General features: G+C 49.2%; 11 protein-coding genes across 11 annotated transcripts; 5 read left to right on the forward strand and 6 right to left on the reverse strand.

The window, feature by feature from the left end:
* Positions 1-297: 297 nt before the first annotated feature.
* On the forward strand, positions 298-971 carry N7525_009732 (putative IgE-binding protein; the record flags this gene model as incomplete). The annotated part of the gene is made up of 2 exons (XM_002563787.1): positions 298-540; positions 600-971. 2 exons carry the CDS (start codon positions 298-300, stop codon positions 969-971), a joined length of 615 nt encoding a protein of 204 aa, XP_002563833.1.
* An 833-nt stretch (positions 972-1804) lies between these two features.
* Positions 1805-3424, reverse strand: N7525_009733 (malate synthase; the record flags this gene model as incomplete). The annotated part of the gene is made up of 1 exon (XM_002563788.1): positions 1805-3424. One exon carries the CDS (start codon positions 3422-3424, stop codon positions 1805-1807), a length of 1620 nt encoding a protein of 539 aa, XP_002563834.1.
* Positions 3425-4416: 992 nt separating this feature from the next.
* N7525_009734 (glutamine synthetase family protein) lies at positions 4417-6134 on the reverse strand (the record flags this gene model as incomplete). The annotated part of the gene is made up of 5 exons (XM_002563789.1): positions 4417-4447; positions 4511-5200; positions 5276-5328; positions 5382-5638; positions 5702-6134. 5 exons carry the CDS (start codon positions 6132-6134, stop codon positions 4417-4419), a joined length of 1464 nt encoding a protein of 487 aa, XP_002563835.1.
* Positions 6135-6577: 443 nt separating this feature from the next.
* N7525_009735 (putative short-chain dehydrogenase/reductase family protein) lies at positions 6578-7601 on the forward strand (the record flags this gene model as incomplete). Its single annotated transcript, XM_002563790.1, has 4 exons — positions 6578-6642; positions 6717-7256; positions 7307-7490; positions 7545-7601. 4 exons carry the CDS (start codon positions 6578-6580, stop codon positions 7599-7601), a joined length of 846 nt encoding a protein of 281 aa, XP_002563836.1.
* Positions 7602-8079: 478 nt separating this feature from the next.
* N7525_009736 (uncharacterized protein) lies at positions 8080-8482 on the forward strand (the record flags this gene model as incomplete). Its single annotated transcript, XM_002563791.2, has 3 exons — positions 8080-8159; positions 8225-8256; positions 8316-8482. The coding sequence occupies 3 exons, from the start codon at positions 8080-8082 to the stop codon at positions 8480-8482; spliced, it is 279 nt and encodes a 92-aa protein (XP_002563837.2).
* An 862-nt stretch (positions 8483-9344) lies between these two features.
* On the forward strand, positions 9345-11917 carry N7525_009737 (uncharacterized protein; the record flags this gene model as incomplete). The annotated part of the gene is made up of 19 exons (XM_061214841.1): positions 9345-9430; positions 9484-9517; positions 9566-9635; positions 9690-9762; positions 9830-9858; positions 9912-10024; positions 10079-10150; positions 10200-10314; positions 10365-10443; positions 10497-10531; positions 10583-10611; positions 10663-10695; positions 10755-10779; positions 10840-11041; positions 11094-11171; positions 11222-11350; positions 11404-11551; positions 11616-11694; positions 11751-11917. 19 exons carry the CDS (start codon positions 9345-9347, stop codon positions 11915-11917), a joined length of 1596 nt encoding a protein of 531 aa, XP_061069272.1.
* Positions 11918-13275: 1358 nt separating this feature from the next.
* On the forward strand, positions 13276-14079 carry N7525_009738 (uncharacterized protein; the record flags this gene model as incomplete). The annotated part of the gene is made up of 2 exons (XM_002563793.2): positions 13276-13377; positions 13435-14079. 2 exons carry the CDS (start codon positions 13276-13278, stop codon positions 14077-14079), a joined length of 747 nt encoding a protein of 248 aa, XP_002563839.2.
* Positions 14080-14346: 267 nt separating this feature from the next.
* Positions 14347-15565, reverse strand: N7525_009739 (uncharacterized protein; the record flags this gene model as incomplete). The annotated part of the gene is made up of 3 exons (XM_061214842.1): positions 14347-14842; positions 14913-15190; positions 15242-15565. 3 exons carry the CDS (start codon positions 15563-15565, stop codon positions 14347-14349), a joined length of 1098 nt encoding a protein of 365 aa, XP_061069273.1.
* Positions 15566-16561: 996 nt separating this feature from the next.
* N7525_009740 (uncharacterized protein) lies at positions 16562-17215 on the reverse strand (the record flags this gene model as incomplete). Its single annotated transcript, XM_002563795.1, has 1 exon — positions 16562-17215. The coding sequence occupies one exon, from the start codon at positions 17213-17215 to the stop codon at positions 16562-16564; it is 654 nt and encodes a 217-aa protein (XP_002563841.1).
* A 1253-nt stretch (positions 17216-18468) lies between these two features.
* N7525_009741 (ankyrin repeat domain-containing protein) lies at positions 18469-18804 on the reverse strand (the record flags this gene model as incomplete). Its single annotated transcript, XM_061214843.1, has 1 exon — positions 18469-18804. One exon carries the CDS (start codon positions 18802-18804, stop codon positions 18469-18471), a length of 336 nt encoding a protein of 111 aa, XP_061069274.1.
* Positions 18805-18834: 30 nt separating this feature from the next.
* Positions 18835-20028, reverse strand: N7525_009742 (ankyrin repeat domain-containing protein; the record flags this gene model as incomplete). Its single annotated transcript, XM_061214844.1, has 1 exon — positions 18835-20028. One exon carries the CDS (start codon positions 20026-20028, stop codon positions 18835-18837), a length of 1194 nt encoding a protein of 397 aa, XP_061069275.1.
* Between the last annotated feature and the right edge of the window lie 1462 nt (positions 20029-21490).

A 21490-nucleotide genomic window follows, 5' to 3' on the forward strand; every position in this document is an offset into this window, starting at 1 on the left:
TTCCCATTTTGGGTCTCACGGCTGCCTATACTCCCGTCTCTCCCTATCCCCCGGACGGGTTGAACAGGTTGATGTGTACTCCGTAGATAACACATTCCTCCTCTTTCTTGATTCTTCTTCGGCTCCACCGGACTTCAATGTCGATCACAAAATTTCTCTGATGGATCCGCTAATGGAGTTGCCCAAGCACTGTCCCTTTCTGAGCCCGTTTATATATGGCCCTGATAGATCCCCTTGAATCTCTTTCTCTATAGATAAATTTCTCATACTCAATATCAATTACTTCCCTTCCTGAAAATGAAGTTCTCCGCCCTTCTCGCTCTCGCCCCTCTTGTGGCTGCCATCCCCGGCTCCAAGCAGGCCAATAGTTCCGACGCTGCCTTCAGCGTTATCTCTGCTCGCTCGGCTTCCCCCGTCCACCTGCTGCCTCTCAATGCCGCCGGTACCTACTTCTGGCTCGGTGGTAACGCCCACACCCATTCACCCGTTCCCGGAGTCCCCGAGACCAACCAGACCGTGATTGCCAACAGTCACTTCTTGGTTAGAAATGCTCATCTATGTATCTTTTCGACATTCGTATTTGCTAACTCTATGTGCAGGACGTTGTGGTCCCCGGTGGCCAAGCTATCTACGTTGATGACAAGGGTGCTCTGCGCTTCACTTCTCCTCACTCTGCCTACGAGCCCGCTGGCTCCTCCGACGGTCCCTTCGTCTACACTCCCGGCAACGCTTTCGGACACTGGACCTTCAAGGGCCAGGGTGCGTCTGGCTTCATGGCTTGCCCGACTACCAACGGCACCTCTGGCTACCGCCGTTCCCGTCGGGGCGCTGCTGCCGCCCCTAAGTGGCAGGTCTATGCTGCTCTGAACAACGCTACCGTTCCCTCTGGTAAGGTTGATGACTGCCTTGGCTTCGAGGCTCTGGCTGTTGCTGTCAACACTACCAGCCCGGTTACTTGGGAGTACATCTAAAGTGTTTGAGCCTGTAGCTTGGCATTTGGATTGTACAGTATGATTATTAGTTGTAATCTTGGGGGACACATGGAGGGTGCAGTTGGATACTTCCGTCGTTGATTCCATATTCTTTTGGCCTTTGCTCCAAACTACCACGTCTATCCTTAATCTTACTGATATAGGTTGTCTCGAGCAAGATAGTCGTCCGAAATCGACTTTCTCGAGAGACACCACGGTATCTTCAATTTCACTCTATCAAGATCTACATGATAATTTAGAACAAAATAAACAAGTCCTATGATCAAGATGCTAAGTTAATTGAATAGAGGAGCATAGCCGGCCTGCGCTTCCTTGATCATACATTGTGCGGTGCACAGTTCAACGGATTTTAGAGAGAATGGTCCTGCGCACGGTCTAGATACACTGCCCAGGTGGTGTAATAAATAAGCGGGTTAGGGTGTGAGGTGCTTGATCTATATCGACTACTTAGAGAGGTGAAACACTAAAGGGAAAGACAGGCTTGTAGTGCCAAGTTGATTAGACTTCCGGAATATAACCCTAAACCGAGAGAGGACAGGATAGAACAAAAACATGTTCTGATATCCACCTGTTGGAGGAAACATATGATCAATAAACGGCCCATTGCATATTGCATCATCAAAGAATTGTGAATCAATACGCTATTTGTACTTGCAGATAATTCATCTAAATGCTACACTGGTAAAAAGGTAATCGAAATAAAATGAATTTTATACAACTATGCTAACTGCAGATGGTGGATCAGGTCATATTCAAGGCAGACAGGGAAAAAGAAACAAAGGGTATTCATCATCATAAAATCACAGCTTCACTCAAAGCTTAGCAGCACTACCAGCGGAGGAGATCTCGTTATACAGCAAGCTGGTCAAGAAATCCGCGTAGTCCTCACCAGTAACCTGGCCGGCAAAGTACCGAGCAGCAAGCTGGTACTTATTGCCCTTGCCACCCTTAGCCGCCAGACTATCAGCCTGCTCCTGCAGAAGACGCAGCGCAAAGGCCTTATCCATGCGCTTGCCCTCGGCTGTGCTGACGTTGTGACGGGTCCACTGCCACAGCTGGCTGCGGGAAACTTCGGCTGTGGCGGCGTCCTCCATGAGGAAGTTAATGGGCACGCAGCCGACGCCGCGGAGCCAGCCTTCCATGTAGCTAAGGCCGATGTTCAGGTTCTTGCGGATACCTTCCTCGGTGATCTTGCCAGGGACGTTGGTGTTGAGGAGGTCGTTGGCGGTGATGTTGACATCCTCACGGCGGACGAACAGCTGGTTGGGGGTGGGCATGTGGGTGTTGAAGACATCAGAGGCAATCGCAGCAAGCGCAGGGTGTGCAACCCAGGTGCCGTCGTGGCCGGCGCGCACTTCGCGCAGCTTGTCAGCGCGAACGCTCTCCATGGCCTTGTCGTTGGCGGCGGGGTCGTTCTTGATGGGGATCTGTGCGGCCATGCCACCCATGGCGTGAACGCCACGACGGTGGCAGGTCTTGATGAGGAGCTTCACGTAGGAATCCATGAAAGGCACGGTCATGGTGACGTCAGAGCGATCGGGAAGGACGAAGTTGGGGTGGTTGCGGAACTTCTTGATGAAGGAGAAGATGTAATCCCAGCGGCCGCAGTTGAGGCCGGAGCTGTGATCGCGCAGCTCGTAGATGATCTCGTCCATCTCGAATGCGGCAGTAATGGTCTCAATCAGGACAGTTCCACGGATGGTTCCGCGGGGCATACCAATGTAGTCCTGGGAGAGGTTGAAGACGTCGTTCCAGAGACGAGCCTCCAAGTGAGACTCCATCTTGGGGAGGTAGAAGTAAGGACCGGCGCCACGGGCGACCAGCTCCTTGGCGTTGTGGAAGAAGTACAAACCGAAATCGAAGAGACCACCGGAGATGGCTTCGCCGTTCACGGTGAAGTGCTTCTCCTCCAGGTGCCAGCCACGAGCACGAGCAATCAGAGTGGGCAGAGTGCGGTCAGTCCGGAGCTTGTACTCCTTCTCGCCCTGCTTGAAGTCGACCTGTCGGCGGATAGCATCGTACAGATTGACCTGACCGTTCACCATGTTGTCCCAAGTCGGGGCACTCGAATCCTCGAAATCAGCCATGTAAGTCCAGACATCGGAGTTCAGCGCGTTCACCACCATCTTCCGGTCGGTAGGGCCAGTAATCTCGACACGGCGGTCCACGAGACCTGGAGCGGGAGGAGCACCCTTCCAGGCGTCATTCTCACGGATGTGCTTAGTCTGGGGAAGGAAGTCGAGAAGATTTCCCTTGTCAATCTCAGCTTGGCGATCGATGCGGCGTTGGAGAAGAGCTTTGCGGGTGGGGTTGAAGGTGCGGTGCAATAGAGCCAAAAAGGCACATGCCTCCTTGGTCAGGATCTTGCGAGCATCGTTATTGATGGAACCCAGGATGGCGACATCCTTGAGCTGGGTGTCGACGTGAGACATGATGTAGATATATGTATGGAATAGGTAGAGATATGCAATAGATGATATGCTATGGGTATTCCATGTACAGAATCACAGTTCAATTTGAAAGTAAGAGAAACCAAGAATTAGAAGAGACGAGATACTAATATTCTTTTCTATATAGTCCATCTGCCCGAGGGTATCAAATACGTCAGAGCCACCCAGAGTTACCGCGGTTGGTTCTGGACCCGCTCAGCGATAAGCCGAACCCCCATTTGGCCGTGCTGAACTGCCAAAACTGCCAAAATTGCCAAAATTGCCAAGTTTCCCACGGGAAACTCTTCCTCTCGGCCGACACTCCCCAGTTCCCCGTTCTTTTTAAGCTTGTTTGTTCCTACAAAAAACACCGTGATCGCTATCAGAAACGGCATTCGCCGTACACCGAGTCTTACCGGGCTATTCACTTATTCACTTCGGTCAGCATCTTTGGGAGAACATGAGAGTTATATAGCTTTCAGGATGATAATGATGATAATGACCAATTCTCGAATCTAATATACAAAAACTTTGAACAACTCTCATCCCTACCCTCAACCCCTGCTTCACCCGAAAGTGGCTGTAGAATACTCTCCGCATATCCCGGAAACTCCAATCAACCGCGGCTGTCTCTGATCATCCATGTCTTGCATGGTTCCAAAAGAGTCATATCCGAAGCCGAATTGTCCCGGCGGTTTTCTGCGTCCACCCTGAGTTCGTCGGCATGTGACCGCATGTGACGTTGCTCAGCCAAAAAACGTGACACTTAATCTTATACATACGTCCTAACTCTGGTAAATCGACCACCTCCAATTCAATGTTGAAGGTAATTTGGTATATATCTAAAGACAGTAACCTTGCGACTGTTGCCTTTACGCGCCCTTACGAACCCATCTCTACTAAGCCAATGCGACTATGTACAATTCTTCCCCCGATGTCTGTCGAATCATGCGTCTCTGTAAATCGGACAATCAATACGACAATGAAATGTGCATTTACACGGTCTCGATGTACCGCTTCATCTCCCTGGGAACATGTCAAGTCAGCGTACAAATGGACATCGCAGCACGGAGTAGATGAATCACATACCAATCAGTTACCGCCTCTTCCCACAAGCGCACCTCGTGCTCCCGAGTTCCGGCAAAGTGCTCGACGAATAAATCGCCAAAGACCTCCCGTGCGACACTCTCTGGCCGCGTAAATGTAACGATGGCTTCCTTCAAGGACTTTGCCAAACGCACACCCTGGTCACTAGCACCGCCCATATCCTCGCCGCGGGCAAGAGGCGGCACGGGGATCTCGAGCTTCTTCTCAACTCCGCGCCATCCCAATGCCAGGATCGCCGCGAGGACAAGATGCGCGTTGGTGTCCGCGCCTGGCACGCGCACCTCGAACCGGGTCGCTTTCGGACTAGCCGTCGGTGGAGTGATTAGACGGATTGACGCGGCCCGGTGCTCCAGTCCCCAAGAGACTGTGACCGGTGCCCAGAAATTCTCCACCAGGCGTTTGTAGGAATTGATCGTCGGGGCCAAGATCGGCATGATATCTGGTAGGCCGACGAGAAGACCAGCCAGGAAGTGTCGACCCAGGTCGGATAAATGGGCGATATCGGGGTATAGGGGGGATGGATCGGGGGTATCGCGAATGAAGGCATTCTTTCCGTCGGCCGTGACGAGCGAGATATGCATGTGTCCACTGTTCCCTGGCAGACCTTGTCGGGGTTTGGCCATGAAGCATGGGGTAATGCCATGCTTAATCCCAAATGCTTTGACGACGTATCTATACGAACATCCTGGTTAGCAATAGCCCATGACGAAAGCGGAAACCGAACTGCTGGCAAAGGAACAATCCTACTTGAACAATCCCGCCTTATCAGCCATGTCCTTTGCTTCGCCAAATTGTAATGCCTATCACGATGTTTAGTTCCAGTGCGAACCGTTCACTCTCTCATGTCACTAACAGCTTCATAGACTCCTGGTCCACTTTCAGTATGCCACCCTTCAATATCGCATCGGAACTGCTCGCAGGCGTCGAAGATGCCATAGTAGTAATCTTGGTTGTGGATGGGCCGAGTGAGAGAATAACCAAACATGCCTTCTGTCACCGACGGCAATGCATCCACTGGATTCGACTGAAGGAAGGCGGCCGTTGCAGAGGCACCTTGTTCGGGGGTAGCATGGTTTCCCGGGGTGCGGAATTGGTAGAATTCATACTCCGCTAGTTAAACTCAGTCTAATCAGCCGTTGGATCGCACACACCCTGATCCGCGATCAGACATACCTCCTGCCATCGCCCGATACCCCGCCGCCTCGGCTTTGGCAGCTGCCGTCTTTATCAATCCTCGTGGGCAGGCGCAAACCGGCTCCCGTGTGTCTGGATCCAAGAAGCTGATGAGGAAAAAGGGCACATTGTTCTCCCAAGGAATGCGACGGAAACTGCGCAGATCTGGGACCGCGACAAGGTCGCGATATCCATTTTCCTTGTTACTGATAGCCAGTTCCTTATAATACGTCGCATCGTGTTGATCCCAGCCGAAGATGACAGAGCAGAACCCGAAGCCCTCGGTGATAACGGATAAGAACTTGTCTTTCTTCATGAGTTTGCCGCGCAAAATGCCATCCACATCCACTCCAGCCACCTTTACTTTCGTGTCATTCCGAAGGACCTCGGCGACATTCTCGGCTGTGACCTCGGGGTCCGCGGGGTTCGACATGATGGATCGGGGCCAAAGGGTGAATTATGAGTGTAAGGATCCAAATTATTGAAGAGAAGGAGGGTAAGGGTAAGAGAAAAGAGCGCGCCGAACGATCAAAGTCACGTCTCGAGTCAGGAAAATCGGGTAACTCAAGTAACTCAAGTTCAGGGATTCGCAAGTGGCCAGCGCCAGCTTGGAAGCTTATCAGCGAGATATCGGTGACGCCTTACCGCTTCGGGCCAGCATCGTCACCGCTTACCTAACGGGATCCACGCTGCCCCGCGTATACCCCCGGGTGCAACACCCTCGGTGATATTGACAACTCTCATATTGATTTGATTATTTCCAATTCATGTGAGTGTTCTCCTCTCTAGCATTTTCCTTGGATATATCACACTACCATGGCGTTGAGTCATTGCTAACATAGGTTCATTTATACAGAGCTCCAGGATAAGGTCATAATGGCTGCCACTACTCCCCAAGGACGTCTCCAAGGCAAGAATGCCATCATCACTGGTGCTGGCGGGTATGTCTATTGTTTCCTTCCCAAAAGATAAGGCACCGTCACGAAAAAGCCTAACCGATTCCGAACTTGGATAGTGGCATCGGTCTCGAAACCAGTATCCTCTTCGCCCGTGAGGGTGCCAATGTTCTGATGGCCGATGTCTCGGAACCCTCCCTCGCAAAGGCATTGGCCAAAGTGAAGGAAGTAGTTCCCACTGCCCCTCGAGTCGAGTCGATCCGATGCGATGTGTCCAAGGAGTCGGATGTGCAGGCAATGGTTGAATCACAGGATAGCTGGGGAGGCACCGATGTGATCTTCAACAATGCCGGAATTATGCACGCCAACGACGCAGACGCCATCGATACCCCCGAGAAGATCTGGGATCTCACACACAACATCAACGTCAAAGGTGTCTGGTTCGGCAGCAAGCACGCCGTCCTCAGTCTGCGTCGTCACAAGAAGGCCCGTGGCAGTATCATCAACACAGCTAGCGTCGTTGCCTTGGTTGGTGCAGCCACTCCCCAACTCGCGTACACGGCGAGCAAGGGTGCAGTCCTGGCGATGACTCGGGAGTTGGCTATCGTTCATGCCCGTGAGGGATTCCGTTTCAACGCTCTGTGCCCCGCCCCCTTGAAGTAAGTTTTTCTGGCTGGATTTTGCTGAACATTAGCTCACGCTTGTATAGCACCCCTCTTCTGCAAGACTGGCTGGGTGACGACCAGGCCAAGCGGTACCGTCGGGAGGTGCACTTCCCGACGGGCCGGTTTGGTGAACCCATTGAGCAGGCTCACGCTGTGGTATTCCTGGCCAGCGACGAGAGCAGCTTCGTGAATGGAACGGACTTCGTTGTCGACGGTGGAATGACCAAGGTAAGCGTGACGTGTAGGGTAATTTCCCCAGATTGCGCTAACGAATTATCTCAGGCTTATGTGACCCCGGAGGGTCCGGCAACCCCTGCGCCTCAGAACAACGGCAATTAAGGCACTTGCATGATCAAGGTCTCAGGTCTCGTATGATACTTGTGGGAATCGATGCCATTTTGAAGTTAATATAAGATATAGACGAAAATATGAAGACTCAAGCGGGTTTGATCTTTTCCGAATGCGGATGGATGACACGCGACATGATTTAATTATGACATGATTCCAATGTAACATACTATTGAAATTGTAGGAACTTTAGATGAGTTAGAGGATCATTATACCACTGCAGGGATTGTATGATGAAGGCCAATGTGGCCTGATCAGCACCGGAGGTATAAGACCTGTTGCGAACCTCGGAGGCGATCCTCGGACCTTCACGTCACGATTCCCCGCATTCCGCTTCTTCCGTTGGGCCTTTGCATTTACCTACTTCATTTTTGCTCCTTTGCTTCACTTCAATACTCCTGAATATCCCAAACTATACTCTCAGGAACATTCTACACTTTAAATCTATATATATATTATATATTTTATCATGATGTCTCAATTTGCTCTCCCCGGTACGAGCAAACGATACGGAAACCCAACCAGTGTCAAACCCCGGACTGGACGGCTGTAAGTTGTGCCCCCCTTTTCCCCCCTATTTTAGTACCATGATTTGCTGACCCTGTCCATTTTAGACTGATTCCCCTGATGGCTACAGTTGGTCTGGGTATGCTTAACCTGCGTATTCGTATGTTGTAGGGATAATACTGACTTGGGCGCGTGCAGGGTTCGGTGCATACAATTACTACGTTGAGGCCCAGTCGCGGCGGGAACGCTCTCTGCTGGAGGAACAGGAGCGCCTAGCACGAAACCAACAGTTGATGGACGCGTACGGCGACAAGAATAGTCTGCGTGATGTCCAACATGCACTTGACACCTACAATGTTCAATGAACATCGGATCCATATTTCAAGATGCTGGTAGTCTTGAAGTAAAGGGTGTTTTGTTCTTTTTCTTTTTTGTTTTTTTAACTGCTCGGCTTGCGATTTGCGTTTGATTGGAGTTCGGAGGATTTGGGATTTGGTGGATTCCAAGGCATCACATGCCCTGAGGATAGGCATATTTGGAGTTAATGTTGCATCAGCTTGATCGCATACATTCATGAGTTTCAATTTGGAATTGAAGCAATTTCACAATCAAATATTGTTTCAGAATGTATGTTGAATATTGCATATTTTCCAGTGCGACCGAGGGACGACGACTCAAGGCTGGACATTTCGTTTTTCTGGCTGTGGAAAAGACCTGCAAGTAGGGAGTAGATGTATATATAACCTCCCTTTGTAGTACCTCGTCGTCATAGACATGTGTTCGCGTCTAGCGTGGAAATCCACAGTGGAGAAACCAACTGAAAGACAGATCGACTTTGACATATAGAAACTGCGTTCCACACCGTGTCGCGCTGTGTTCTACCAAGCTCTCCCTATGAAATGAGATACCTGATTTAAAACTCCTCCTTTCCCCGTTTTTTAATTGGTGTTTGCAACACTATACGGTGTTGGGCAAGTCCATGCGGCCAGCCGACTACCACCTTAGCGTATAAACACTCGTGATAAGCGTCTCAAGCCTCTGAGATAAGATACTCGCAGCTGCACAGCTTCCCCGCATACGAAATAGGCCCCTATCGGAGCTTAACCGCAAAGAGAAATCGTCTGGCAATGCCTTCCTGATACGTTTGAATGGAAGAGATACTTAGAGCGGTTCTCTCCCCAGCTCTTTGACTCGTAAATATCATCCATCTTTGAATCGTGATCCACTATGAAAGACGGTCCACTTCAAGGCGATGATGCCAGGCTGGCAGCCATGGGCCATCGGCCTGAACTCCAACGCAGTCATTCGACATGGTAAGAGCGATACGCTATCATATACAAAGCTGGGTGCTGACGGGGATCTCTAGGTCGATGCTTGGCTTGGCCTTTGCGGTTCTTAATGTATGTCAGACATGGATTGCGACCGGGGTGTTTAGTTAACCAGGCTAGTCGTGGACTGCACTTTCGGCCAGTTTGTCGATCAGCCTTACATCTGGTGGAAGTACAAGTGTGATTTGGGGTATTTAATTTAGAAACACTTGGTTCCAGAGACATTGCTGATATCAGATTCTAGGACTGCTTACTGCAGGATTCTGCAATCTTTGCATCGCATCTTCGCTGGCTGAATTTCTATCGGCATATCCGACGTAAGCTCTGACATGTCCCCTCTCGGCATACACACCAGACTCATTTTCTTTCTTTCTTATTTTGCAGAGCGGGTGGACAGTATCACTGGGTCGCAGGTATGTATCTATAAATACCATGTCATCCGGACTAATGCTAACTCCGATGCCAGCCAGTATGTTGCTCTCTAACACCCCGTCCCAGTTCATACTAACGAATCGAAAGTCGCGTGGCCGAACACAGTACCAATCCTATCATGGATTACAGGCTGGATCAATGTGGCAGGTTGGGTAGGGAGAGCAATCATTCAATGTGATGCTTAAACTAACACATGGTCAGGTTGCACTCGTAGCCACGAACTCCCTTCTTTCTAGCCAGCTTATTGTTGGCATCATTTCCGTTCTTCACGAAGTGAGAGATCGCATTCATACCCCTACCTCAATACTGACATTACATGCAGAGCTATGTGCCGCAACGCTGGCATCAATTTCTTATCTACATTGGACTGACCGTTGGCTCCTTCGTCATCAATGCTTTCATGAACTCTATCTTGCCAGTCATTTACCGTGGTGCTTGTAAGTCACGTCCTCCCAGTTCGACTCGCTTTATCTCTAACGATATGCAGTTATGTGGTCGATTGGAGGTTTTGTGATTGTGTCAATTACGTGTCTTGCATGCGCTTCTCCCAATTACAACTCAGCTTAGTATGAGCTCCCCTGGCGGTATCAAGTTTATAGCAGACTACTGACATCCACAGCTTTGTCTTCTGCGATTTCGTGAATACCACAGGATGTACGGCTTTCCCGATAACTCCATTATGATGATTTTGCTAATTCAGCCTAGGGCCTGATGGGATCGCATGGCTTCTGGGTGTAGGTGTACTATACTCACCAAGACTACAACGACACTAACAGATATTCCAGTTGCTTCAAGGAGGACTTGGCGTGACTGCCTTTGTAAGTCACCAAGACTACTGCAATACGAAAACACACTCAAGCCAACTAACTTTATCTAGGATGCGGTGGCACATATGATCGAAGGTAAAGGACTGCACTGGGCCTAATAAGATAAGGAGAGGAACTGACACATCGTGTTTTCAGAGGTACCCAACGCTGAGATCGAAGGCCCAAAAATCATGGTTAGCTGCGTAGGCATTGGCGTGTTCACCGGTTCTATCTTTTTGATAGTCCTCCTATTCGTCGCAGGAAACATGGAAAAGGTCGCAACCTCCGCAGCTGGTCCTCTTCTACAGATCCTGATCGATGCAACCAAGAGCAACGCGGGAGCTATATGCCTTTTGATGTATGTGCTAAAGTTTTCCCTATTGTGTTTCCACTCTGACGCCATTTTCTAGGTTACCTCTGGTATGCTTGGTCTTTGCTATAATTAGCGTCATGACCACTAGTAGTCGAATGATCTTTGCATTCGCAAGGTATTTGGTCTTCTCTCCAGCATATGACGCGTATACTCATTTCTTCACAGAGATGGGGGTCTTCCTGCTTCTCGGTTCTTTGCGAAAGTCCACCCAACACTCAAATTGCCCCTCAACGCACTCATTCTTAGTGTTGTTGTAGTAATCGCATTTGGATGTATCTTCCTAGGGTCTACAAGGTAAATTTCCTATCCGTGGGTGGCCCGTGCAAACGGTAACTAACATGTTCCAGTGCTTTCAACGCAATTATCTCAGCCTCAGTCGTGGCTCTTGATCTGTCCTACGGAATACCCATTGCCATAAACTGTCTTCAGGGGCGCAGATCGCTCCCCGAAAGGAAATGGAAATTGCCCAATGCACTCGGATGGTTTGTTGATTCTGTATGTTGCGGTCATTAGGGATTTTGAATAAAGTGGAAGATCTAACATCTCTGATCATTACTAGGTTGCTTTATCATATATCGCCTTGACTACCGTCCTGTTTGTCTTCCCTCCGTCAAGCACGGTTACGGGGAGCAGTATGAGTGAGATTACCTGTGGGGATATCTATGACAGTATGTTCACTAACCTACCTATATAGATTACTGTATTGCAGCATTTGCTGTTATCATCATCATCTCCGTTTTCCAGTGGTTTGTGGATGGAAGAAAGAATTTCACCGGTCCTCGTGTCGATATCACTCTCGATGCTCTGGATACCATGCCTACCAGAGAGGAGGTCGAGACGCCCAATATGCATGAAAAGTAAGTTGCTGGTCGGGGCTAGATAGGCCCGGTAGTGGTATAGCAGGGCCCTACATTATCCCTATCGGTTTCTCGCCTGTGGGATAGGATGTCAGCAATTGCAGTAAATACTGTATGGCTAGTATGTATATACATGTCTCATTGGAAAGCAGGGAGCCAAGTACTGCATTGAGCTGCAACAGCCCAGAATCGACTAGGGCTGTAGAACGCTGGTCTGATTATAGGGTAATCTCTCTTGCCCAAGCTTGATTCGAAAACCCCGTGATTTAGTAGTGTTTCGCATTATCCATATCCTATAAAATCCTTCGATTCAGTATTTCGATATCATGGATCTTGCACTGTATCATATCTGGTTCCTGACACTATAGAACGAAAGATGCCGCAGCACAGCCCTGCTCCTATAGCCGGAACCCTAACCCAGCCACATATTGATCTACACCCTTGTCACTAGACATTCCGGTATTTCCAAAAGGCGATGACTCAGATGCCCGTTAGTGCCGATGTAGATGATGACCATCACAGGCAAGCATTTTGAACGACTTCTTGGGCAAATTTGCAGCATGTGATCAGGGATTTAACTTGAAACTACTAAGATGAATGAGTTACCGGGCAATAGTCGGGAAACCCCTGTAAAACCGAGATGTCTCTGTCGATCTCTCTGTCCGAGCGCCATGGCGTTGAAAAGGCTGAAATACCCCACAGCCACCATTGCCACGGCAAGGCTCAAGTGTTTCAGGTAAACGAAGAATACGGTATAGAAACAAGATGTCGGTTCCAGTGTAGAACTGCGGCGAAGCAAAATTTGAAGAAAAAGACTATGTTTCTATCCCGCCTATCATCGGTATACGTATGAAACTTCTCTATACTCCCTATAGTTGTGTAAATTATGCATGCTGGACTTGTCCTGCACATCGATCTAATCTCCTGGGCCTGGAATCTGTAAATTAGCGGAAATATATCGGGCGTCGCATCCTTCTGCCAAATGACTGCCAAGCCCGGGGTTTCCCCAATGGCGTTGGATTGGCTTGGCCCATAGCAATATAGTCCAATCACTTCGATCATGTATTCTGCAACCCCGGCATTCGTCCTGCACTTGGCAACGTCGATGCTGATCATATTTACAGGGCCTAGTCAAGCCAGAGTATTCACAGAATGCTCGATCTAATAAACATCTCTTCATGATTGGACTTCTTGTCCGCACCCTGTAAAAATGTAGCAATCCTGGACGGCAACAACTAACTGGTGAAGCACAAAGCAGCGATACATGAGAATATAAAAGGAACCACCCTCAACATCTAGTTTTTTCTGTACTCAACTCAACCATCCACTTTGCTTCGAATAAACTACAGCTTCCCCAACATCATGAAGTCTGCCGCAGTTGTACTAGTGGGCTCATTGTCTGCCATTGTTGCTGGGCATGGCTACCTTGTCACCCCGGACAGTCGAACCAAGCTCGGATTCCAGGTTAGACTCTTAGATGAACTGAGTATTAAGGACATCCCTTTGGCTGACGTTACTTAGGCTGGAATTGACACATGTCCTGAGTGCACCATCCTCGAACCCGTTTCCTCCTGGCCTGATCTTGACGTAGCCCCAGTTGGCCGCAGCGGACCCTGCGGATACAATGCCCGTGTGAGCGTCGACTACAACCAACCGGGCAGCGACTGGGGCAAAGAGGTGGTTAAGACTTACAAAGCCGGTGATGTCATTGACGTCGTGTGGTGCGTTGACCACAACGGTGATCACGGTGGCATGTTCACCTACCGTATCTGCCAAGACCAAGCTCTTGTGGACAAATTCCTAGACCCGGATTACCTGCCAACCGACGAGGAGAAGCAGGCGGCCGAGGACTGCTTCAACAAAGGTCTTCTTGATTGCACTGGTGTCGATGGACAGGCCTGCGACTACAGTGCCGACTGTGGTGAGGGCGAAGCTTGCCACCGCAATGACTGGTTCACTTGCAATGGCTTTGATGATACCAAGTGCCAAGGTGTCGACAGTGCTGAGCTTGGCTCCTGCAAAACAACGATCGCCGGCGGTTACACTGTTTCGAAAAAGATCAAGCTTCCGGACTACGTCTCGAACCACACTTTGCTCTCCTGGAAGTGGAACTCTTTCCAGACTGGTCAGATCTATCTTTCCTGTTCCGACATTGCGATCCAGTAAGTGGAACGTCAATTGCCTGGTATCTGCATAGGTATTTAGTGCAGAGAAAAATGGGTCTTGAGGATCGAAGGACAAGGACTACTAGAGCCAAGAAGGATCGGGTTGTTTAACGCGCCATATGAAGCATGCCTTCAGGGCTCCTGTACTGTATATAATAGATTACAGCAATCCACGATTATTGGCTTATTAGAAAGCACCAAGAAGTGATCAACTGATCCCAGTGGATGGGATCTAGACATCTTCATACGTATACAATACCTTCGATCCTCACATACTCGACAGAATCAAAATACCAACAATGCCAGCGATGGTCCAGGAGGGAATTCTCAAAGAAGACCCAATCCCAGGCTTTAAATCACTCTCTGCCGTACCAGTCGCAGTACTCGTTGCAGTACTAGTTGCAGCAGCATCACTCCCTCCACTAGCCTTTGCGCCGGTGACAGTAGCGTCCACCGAGGACACAGTGACAGTGTGCACCAACGATGATCCAAAGGTCCATGTGAAAACATCACCACTGACCGGGGTAGAGACGATGCCGTCCAAGTTATACAAGGATTTCGTGCCATTAGTCGGCAGATTGCCGGGAGAGTAGAATTTGGTGATCCCACCAGCGTCGGCACGACCAAATCCTAGATCCCCAGCGCAATCATAGTTCTCCATGTAAGGTCCGCAGTCTTCCCAGTGGCCGGGATTTAGAAGGCCAGCAAACCATTCATCTGCAGCCAGCAGGGAGGGTTGGGTGTCAGGGCATGTGCCCCAGATACTGAATGATATCATTAGCAACAGGAGGGCCAAAAAGAAGGGCGGCTTTGAGCTCTGGGGTTTGATCATACGCGGAGATAATAGCACTGAATGAACAGCACATACATGCTTGAGCGTACTCAGTTATCCCGTCAACATCGGTCATTCGACCGATATTTGTCTGGTTATTTGAGCACGTCTCCATCTGGTTGATGATCAGGTATAATTTTTGTTCGATTTGACCGGTATTGCAGGAACAGGAATCAGGGGCATCATCCGGCGTTGGCCAGTACGGTAATCCATCTCGATCTGGGTTGAGACAGAAGCTGAGGTAGTCCAGGGTCGTAGCTTGGTACTCGCAAGAGTAGACCTAAGAATGATGTTCAGATAAAAGCTATATGCATCGCCAAAGGACTCTTACCCGATTCCAGCAACTCTGGCCTGCACACTCAATCTGACCAGCGGACCTCTCACATTCGCAAGCATTGATGCAGTCGATTCCCAGACCAGGACACTGTTCGTTCATGCAGGATGTGCTTCCACCGCATGAGTTGTAGCAGGATTCACCTCCCCCAGCGCAATTGTTGTTTACGCAGTTCGAGTATACGGTGTCTGCATTCTCGTAGCACGTTGCGAAGCCCTTGGGATCGGCGCATGAGGATGAGTCGAAATAACCGACTTCCTTAGCGAGCGCTACAGAAGAAAGGGCTACTAGAGCTAATAGCGCACGGGGTGAGAAACTCATGCTAGTAGGTATGTTTGACGCGATAGACAATTTTTCCCCACAACATAGTGTGCCTGGAAGAGGCACTACTTATACATTGGGACGCCACAAGGCTAGAGCCACAGGTTCTCGTTGGGCTGGCATGGGGCTCGAACAGGTCCAATCAGGCCCGAAGAGATCTTGCCATAAACACCCTCGAAATCCCCTCATTTACCTATTTGGGGGTCAGATTCGTCTTCTCGTTTAATCTTCCCCCCTGTGGTTCTAAGTGGGAAATGCCAAGCTTGAAAAAAGACAAGCTAAGCCCAAACGGATCCTGTTGGCTCTCCCTGCAGCCTATTACAACCTCTCCCTCTACCCAACTCCGTACCTATCACGGTGTATCCGAAGCTGGTGGGTCTCATTCTAATATGCACGAGTCGTTAATAAACAAATCTATTTAATTACCGGCCCCTGCATTTTCTGTCCTTACTTTTCCGCCCTCCGGCAGTAATGAAATGTTACTCTTGACCAGGATTGCCATTTCCTAGTGTATATTCGTTTAACCCATAGCCGGCGTGACCCTCCGATGCTCGCAATCCCTAATACACAGACCGGTTTTGAGTGACGGCGACTCCCTGGTCACCGCTGTTCGCGGCTACTCAGGCAGTCCTACATTCCTAGTCGAGCATACAAAGGTCGGCGGGAGATTGCGGATAATATTTGAGCAAAAGGAATAGAGGCTGAAGCAAATTCGCATTACAGTGCGTACCGAAACTGGTTCGGCCGCCTCTTAAACTTTTCAACTGACTGTCCAGCATCATTGCCAAAAGACACCAAAATCTGTATTGGGGGTTTCCGGCAGCTTTGTCAGCTGAGACTCTATTGACTTATAGGTTACATAGCATCTTAAAATATGCATTTGCTGGGTAGCGAGTTGTAGAGCGCAGGAGGTACATACATCACAAAGCAAGCAGGGGAACAAAAGAGACGACACGGGAAATCAATGAGAAACACCACAAACAGCACCGAGAGAGCTCAAGAACGACCAAACATGACCATCCCCGCCAGCTGGAAGCTCTGGTTCATTGCCAGCATCGCCAGCCCCGAGATAACCGCCTCGTCCTTGACCAACTGATCCATCGCCCCATCCAGCACCTCAAAGGTGCCCACCCGCGCGTTGGAGAACGCCTCATTGCGGAACTTAACCAGCACTTTGCTGTCCCCCTCACGCACCAGCCGAAAGTTCCCGACCGTATTGTCCCCCGAGTCCGTCTCCCACGTCAGGACGATAGGACCCCCCTCGCCCACCAGCCCGCTCGCTCCGCCCACCGTCAGCGCCGGCGAGACGAACGAGTACCGCGTGCTCAGCACCTTCTGGCGCTTGAGCTCGATGTTGCGCTGCTCACGAATGCGCAGCATCACGTCCAGGCTGGTCATCTTAAACTGCGCAGTGCACACACGCGATTCAAAATAGTTCTCTTCGTCCGCGGGGATAGGCCGCATCCCCGTCCCAGTAGCGTCGGTGCCAGCGCCCTCCGTCGGGGGAAGGTGGCCCGTCAGGCGGATCATTTCCATCTGCGGCGTCTGCCGGCTGACCTTAACGTGGTAGAGCGGCTGTTTGGTGGTCGCGTCTATGAGCGAGAGCCGCTTGTCTGGGGTGTAGTTGATTATGATTGTTTGAGGAGCCATGGTGAGAAACTTAAAGGTGGGTAGAGAGAGAAACTTGGGTACTATACCGTGATAAGGGTGTTCGGGATATGTAGACAGTCGAGTAGATGCAATCGTGGAAGACGACACGGTCTCTACCCGCCAATATATCTTCCTCCATGCATTAGGCCCTAATATTCCCAATGCCCGGGCTATCCCTCTCGCGGTTAGGTGACCTGTCGCCGATGTAACCCCACCTACTAGTACTAATACTAGTTAACTAGCAGATTAGTTAACTAGCTTTAGTCTTAGTTAAGACGACTTTTCGGGGCTTTCCTTCGCCGATTTTAACCCGCTTTTATTAAAATTATAGATATTTTTAGGCCTAATTTATAAGCGCGACGTAGTCTAGCTTAGGCGAGTATACTAGGTAGAGAGATAACCTAGTGGAACTACTTCTAAACGGTCCTTTTCTATTAGTTTTTACTTAATATAAGTATATTTATTAGGTAGGCGCTTAATAAAGCGGTAGGCCTAATTTACACTAATACTAAGATCTAGATCATAACGACGAAGGATTTGTATTACACACTTCTAGATCGTCTCTGCTATAGGTGGTGCATTAGTAGTGTTTAAAGTATTGATCTAATATATTAATGCAGCCCCTTACTTAGCATTTAGAGCTCTATTAGCGCTAGGGTGACCGTTTTTAGATTTACGACCGTTAATTCTACCCCGTAAGGTATGGTACGGAATGTCGAATTCCAGCCCCAATTTTGACATTTTAGGATTATCTCTCTCGGTGTATGTAGAGATAGCAATTTTAATTCTATCTTCCAGATTTTGAGACGAAAAAGGCATTTTTGGTGGTAGTAAATTGATGTGAAAATGGTGGGTAGGTGAAAATTTGCATTCAACCCATTATGGCTTCTTTTACAGTAGTATACAGCAACATCGCAGTCCACTGGTTCAAACCTCTTAGCAAGGAAGGTTTTAATCCCAAGAAATATGTCAAGAAGGCTCTAGTCAGCCTTAGACCACTCGACCAAACCGCCGTTTGATGAATGAATTTTCCGGAAATAGATACAAAAGGAAAAGCTTATTGAGGCGCCATGGTTTACAGTCTGAGGCTTTAATGGTCCGATCAATCTTCCCAGGTGGCTTAACATGATACTGGAGAAGCTATATGTCTTGAGTTTATGTTTGTTTTGATATGCATATTTGCCGTTTACGCATCGCATATCATTGTTTCTGCGCATGACGGGAAAAAAATCATTTTTAGTATTCTAGAGTAATTATTCAAAAGGCCTCAGTCTTACGAGCTCAGGTTCCATCGAGGGGTCGTAAAGCCTCTCGGCGACAAGAAAGTCCTTGACACTCACGGGCTCGTACCGTCCACCTAGAGACATATAGTGAACCATTGTATGTCCCTCAGTATCAGTCAGCCGATGATCCAGGCCTCTTTGAATCAAGAACCGGACCATGCTCCGGTGTGACTTGCTTGCAGCCAGGTGAAGCGCTGTCTTTCCACCTGGGGCAGTGCGAGTATGAATATCCGCGCCGGCTGCTAGAAGCGCTTTTACCCTCCGAATGGCACCACTGCTGGCGGCGCAGTGGAGGGGATAGACCATGTCAGATCGGGTGACATTTTTTTCCGAGGTTCAGTACATATTCATACGGGAGGTCTTTGCCACCCATCCTGTAAATTGCAAAATCTTACTGTCTGCCGATGCCATCACATCAGCACCATGTTGGATAAGACACTCGACAAGGGTGGAATCGTCTCGTCCATCGTCTGATTGAAGGATAGAAGCGTTGCTATGAGCAGCTGCTAGGTGAAGAGGTGTATGATTCCCTGGAGTTGATGCGATTGATGGATTCGCTCCGTGTTCAAGTAAGCAATCGGCCATCACGACCTGGTTCTTGCACGCAGCAAAGTGCAGTGGAGTCCAATTATGACAATCAAAATCGTCAATGGTGGGATTACTGTTACCAAGGATCCATTTAAAAGTCTCGGTTTTCCCAGCCTCGGCCGCCAGATGCAAAACAGAAGCATTCGACTTAGTCCGACAGTGGATGCCAGCACCTGCAGCGACGAGCATCCGCACCGTTCTCAAGGGACGAGAAGAAATAGCAACAAGTAGAACTGTCTCTCCAAATTGACCTTTTTGGTGAAGATCAGGTGATGACTTGAGCAATTCTTTAACAGCGGCTTCATTACCAACACGAGCTGCCGTCAAAATAGGCGTGTCACCCGTGTTGGTTAAGGCATTGACATTTGCGCCTGAAGCGAGCAAAAAACGCAGCATCGGCAGTCCATTCTGTGCTCCAGTCGGAAGACCAGCTGCACGATGTAATGGCGTTTCCCAATGAGAATTCTCAAGGTTGATCGTGGCACCTTCCTGCACCAACAACTGAAGGCATTCCAAGCGACCCCAAGTAGCAGCGCGATGAATGGGCTCGTCACCTCGATGGCTTGGCCAAGCCGTGCCCTTGTAGCCAAGCTTCTTGCGGTACTCTATGAGCATCTTCAAGATTTCCACATGGCCCCGACCGGCCGCTATGAGCAACTCGTCATCGTCCGAATCCGCGCCGGGGTTGCTCGGAGATTGGACGTTATATTGGATGAGTAGTTGTATGATTTCGCGTCTGCCTAGCCAGACGGCGAGTTGCAATGGGGCTCTCTCTGAGCTGCCATCAGGTGAAACACCATCTGCAAGAAGTGCGTTGACCTTGGCGACGTCGTTCTTGCGGATAGTTCGAAGGAGCTTCCTTTCCCGCTTTTCTTGCAGCCGGATGATGTAATCCTGGTCACAGTTCTCCTGGTCTGACAGGTCAGTAAAGAGGCCTGACATGCTAGGTATGTATTAGAATCCGAAAGAGGATATTGAAGTAATAATATAAAAGATCTACACCGGTGACCAGATCCAGTGCTCGAACAAGTCCTCGAACAAGTCCTGGGGTAGTATTTCCCAGAAAACCTAACTTAAAACCGGAAGATCCGGAGACTTGTCCATGTTTCTCGAGGCCTAATGGATATGGTGTAGTGCATGTCTTACTTGGAAACAACAAAGTCCAACCCCGTATGTCGATAGATACATATGTATTTTCCCCTCAAGGACAAAAGTTCCACATTCTAACAGAGGCGGTTCACGGGTATCGGAGATGATTTTCTCGGCTTTATTTTCTTTACTTCTCTTCGGTCGGGGGAAGTCTCAGGTCCTCAACTCCCCAACTTCGGTCCCCGTTGTATGGCTAATGTGGGTCACTCATGCCACCATTTCCACCGAGAACTTCCAACCGAGAACATATGGTAAGTTTTCCATCAGTCCCTCGGTGCTCCGTAAGCCGAGCACAGACGGGGCACGTAGCATTTGCTGTATTTGGCTGCTCCAGAGTTGGGTAACAGGGAGGGTTTGGAGATTTAGTAGAGTCACAATTTGCGACGTCGAATAACATGCCACGGTCAAGCGCGCTGTTGACACCGTAAGGCCGGGAAATGACACACACATGAAATCCCGATATTTATCTGTTCATTCATCTGGGAGTATTTGGCACGGGATAGACTGCGAAAAGTCGACTTCACGTGATAGCCAAGATAAAATGCGGAGATGAATGGCTGAGAAAGTCCATGTCCCCGTTGTGTAACTGGCTAGTTTCCCCGTGGGAGAAAGCCTCGAAAGCCCATCTCTGCCCTTGGAAATCTTGTGCTGATAGACGACCCACTTATCTGGCTCGGCAATGCCCGAGCTGCGAGCCACTTTGACGTGTTGATCATGTTGGTCTTATTTGTTATTTTCTTTTCTTTTATTTTGTTCCTTTTTTGACTACGTACAACATACGCACGGCAAGGAACATAATCAATAAAGCCAACCAGACCTGAAACTAATTTATCACGATTATTCTTACTGTGTATCCTACCAATACTAGTAGTCAGCTTGTCTTATGCCAAGACTTTGTTTTTCTATTTCCCTTAAAAGTAAAGGGGAGAGTGTGATTTTGTGGCGTCCCCAAAGGTCTGTGCTTCGGCTTGCCCTCAAGGTGACATTGATGTGAATACAGTAGGGTTTTAGCTTAGAGGTATTCTGTGAACCACAGTTCCTCTAGGTCACCAGACTCATAAGCGAGTCACTTTGTCTTTGCCAAAATAAGTTAAAATAGTAGGTAGGTAGTGTACTAAGTATAGAAAAAACCTGGGGAAGATGTTGGAGTCACAGAAAAACCAAAGAAAATTCTTTGGGCACGTGGCGCACAGTCCCATGGCAACCTTGGAACCAATTAGAGTTCACTTCCCCGCGGACCCTCTCTCCCAAAGTG

Source organism: Penicillium rubens, assembly GCF_028828025.1.
Source record: "Penicillium rubens strain IBT 27055 chromosome Unknown utg000003l_segment0_segment0, whole genome shotgun sequence".
NCBI lineage: Eukaryota > Fungi > Ascomycota > Eurotiomycetes > Eurotiales > Aspergillaceae > Penicillium > Penicillium rubens.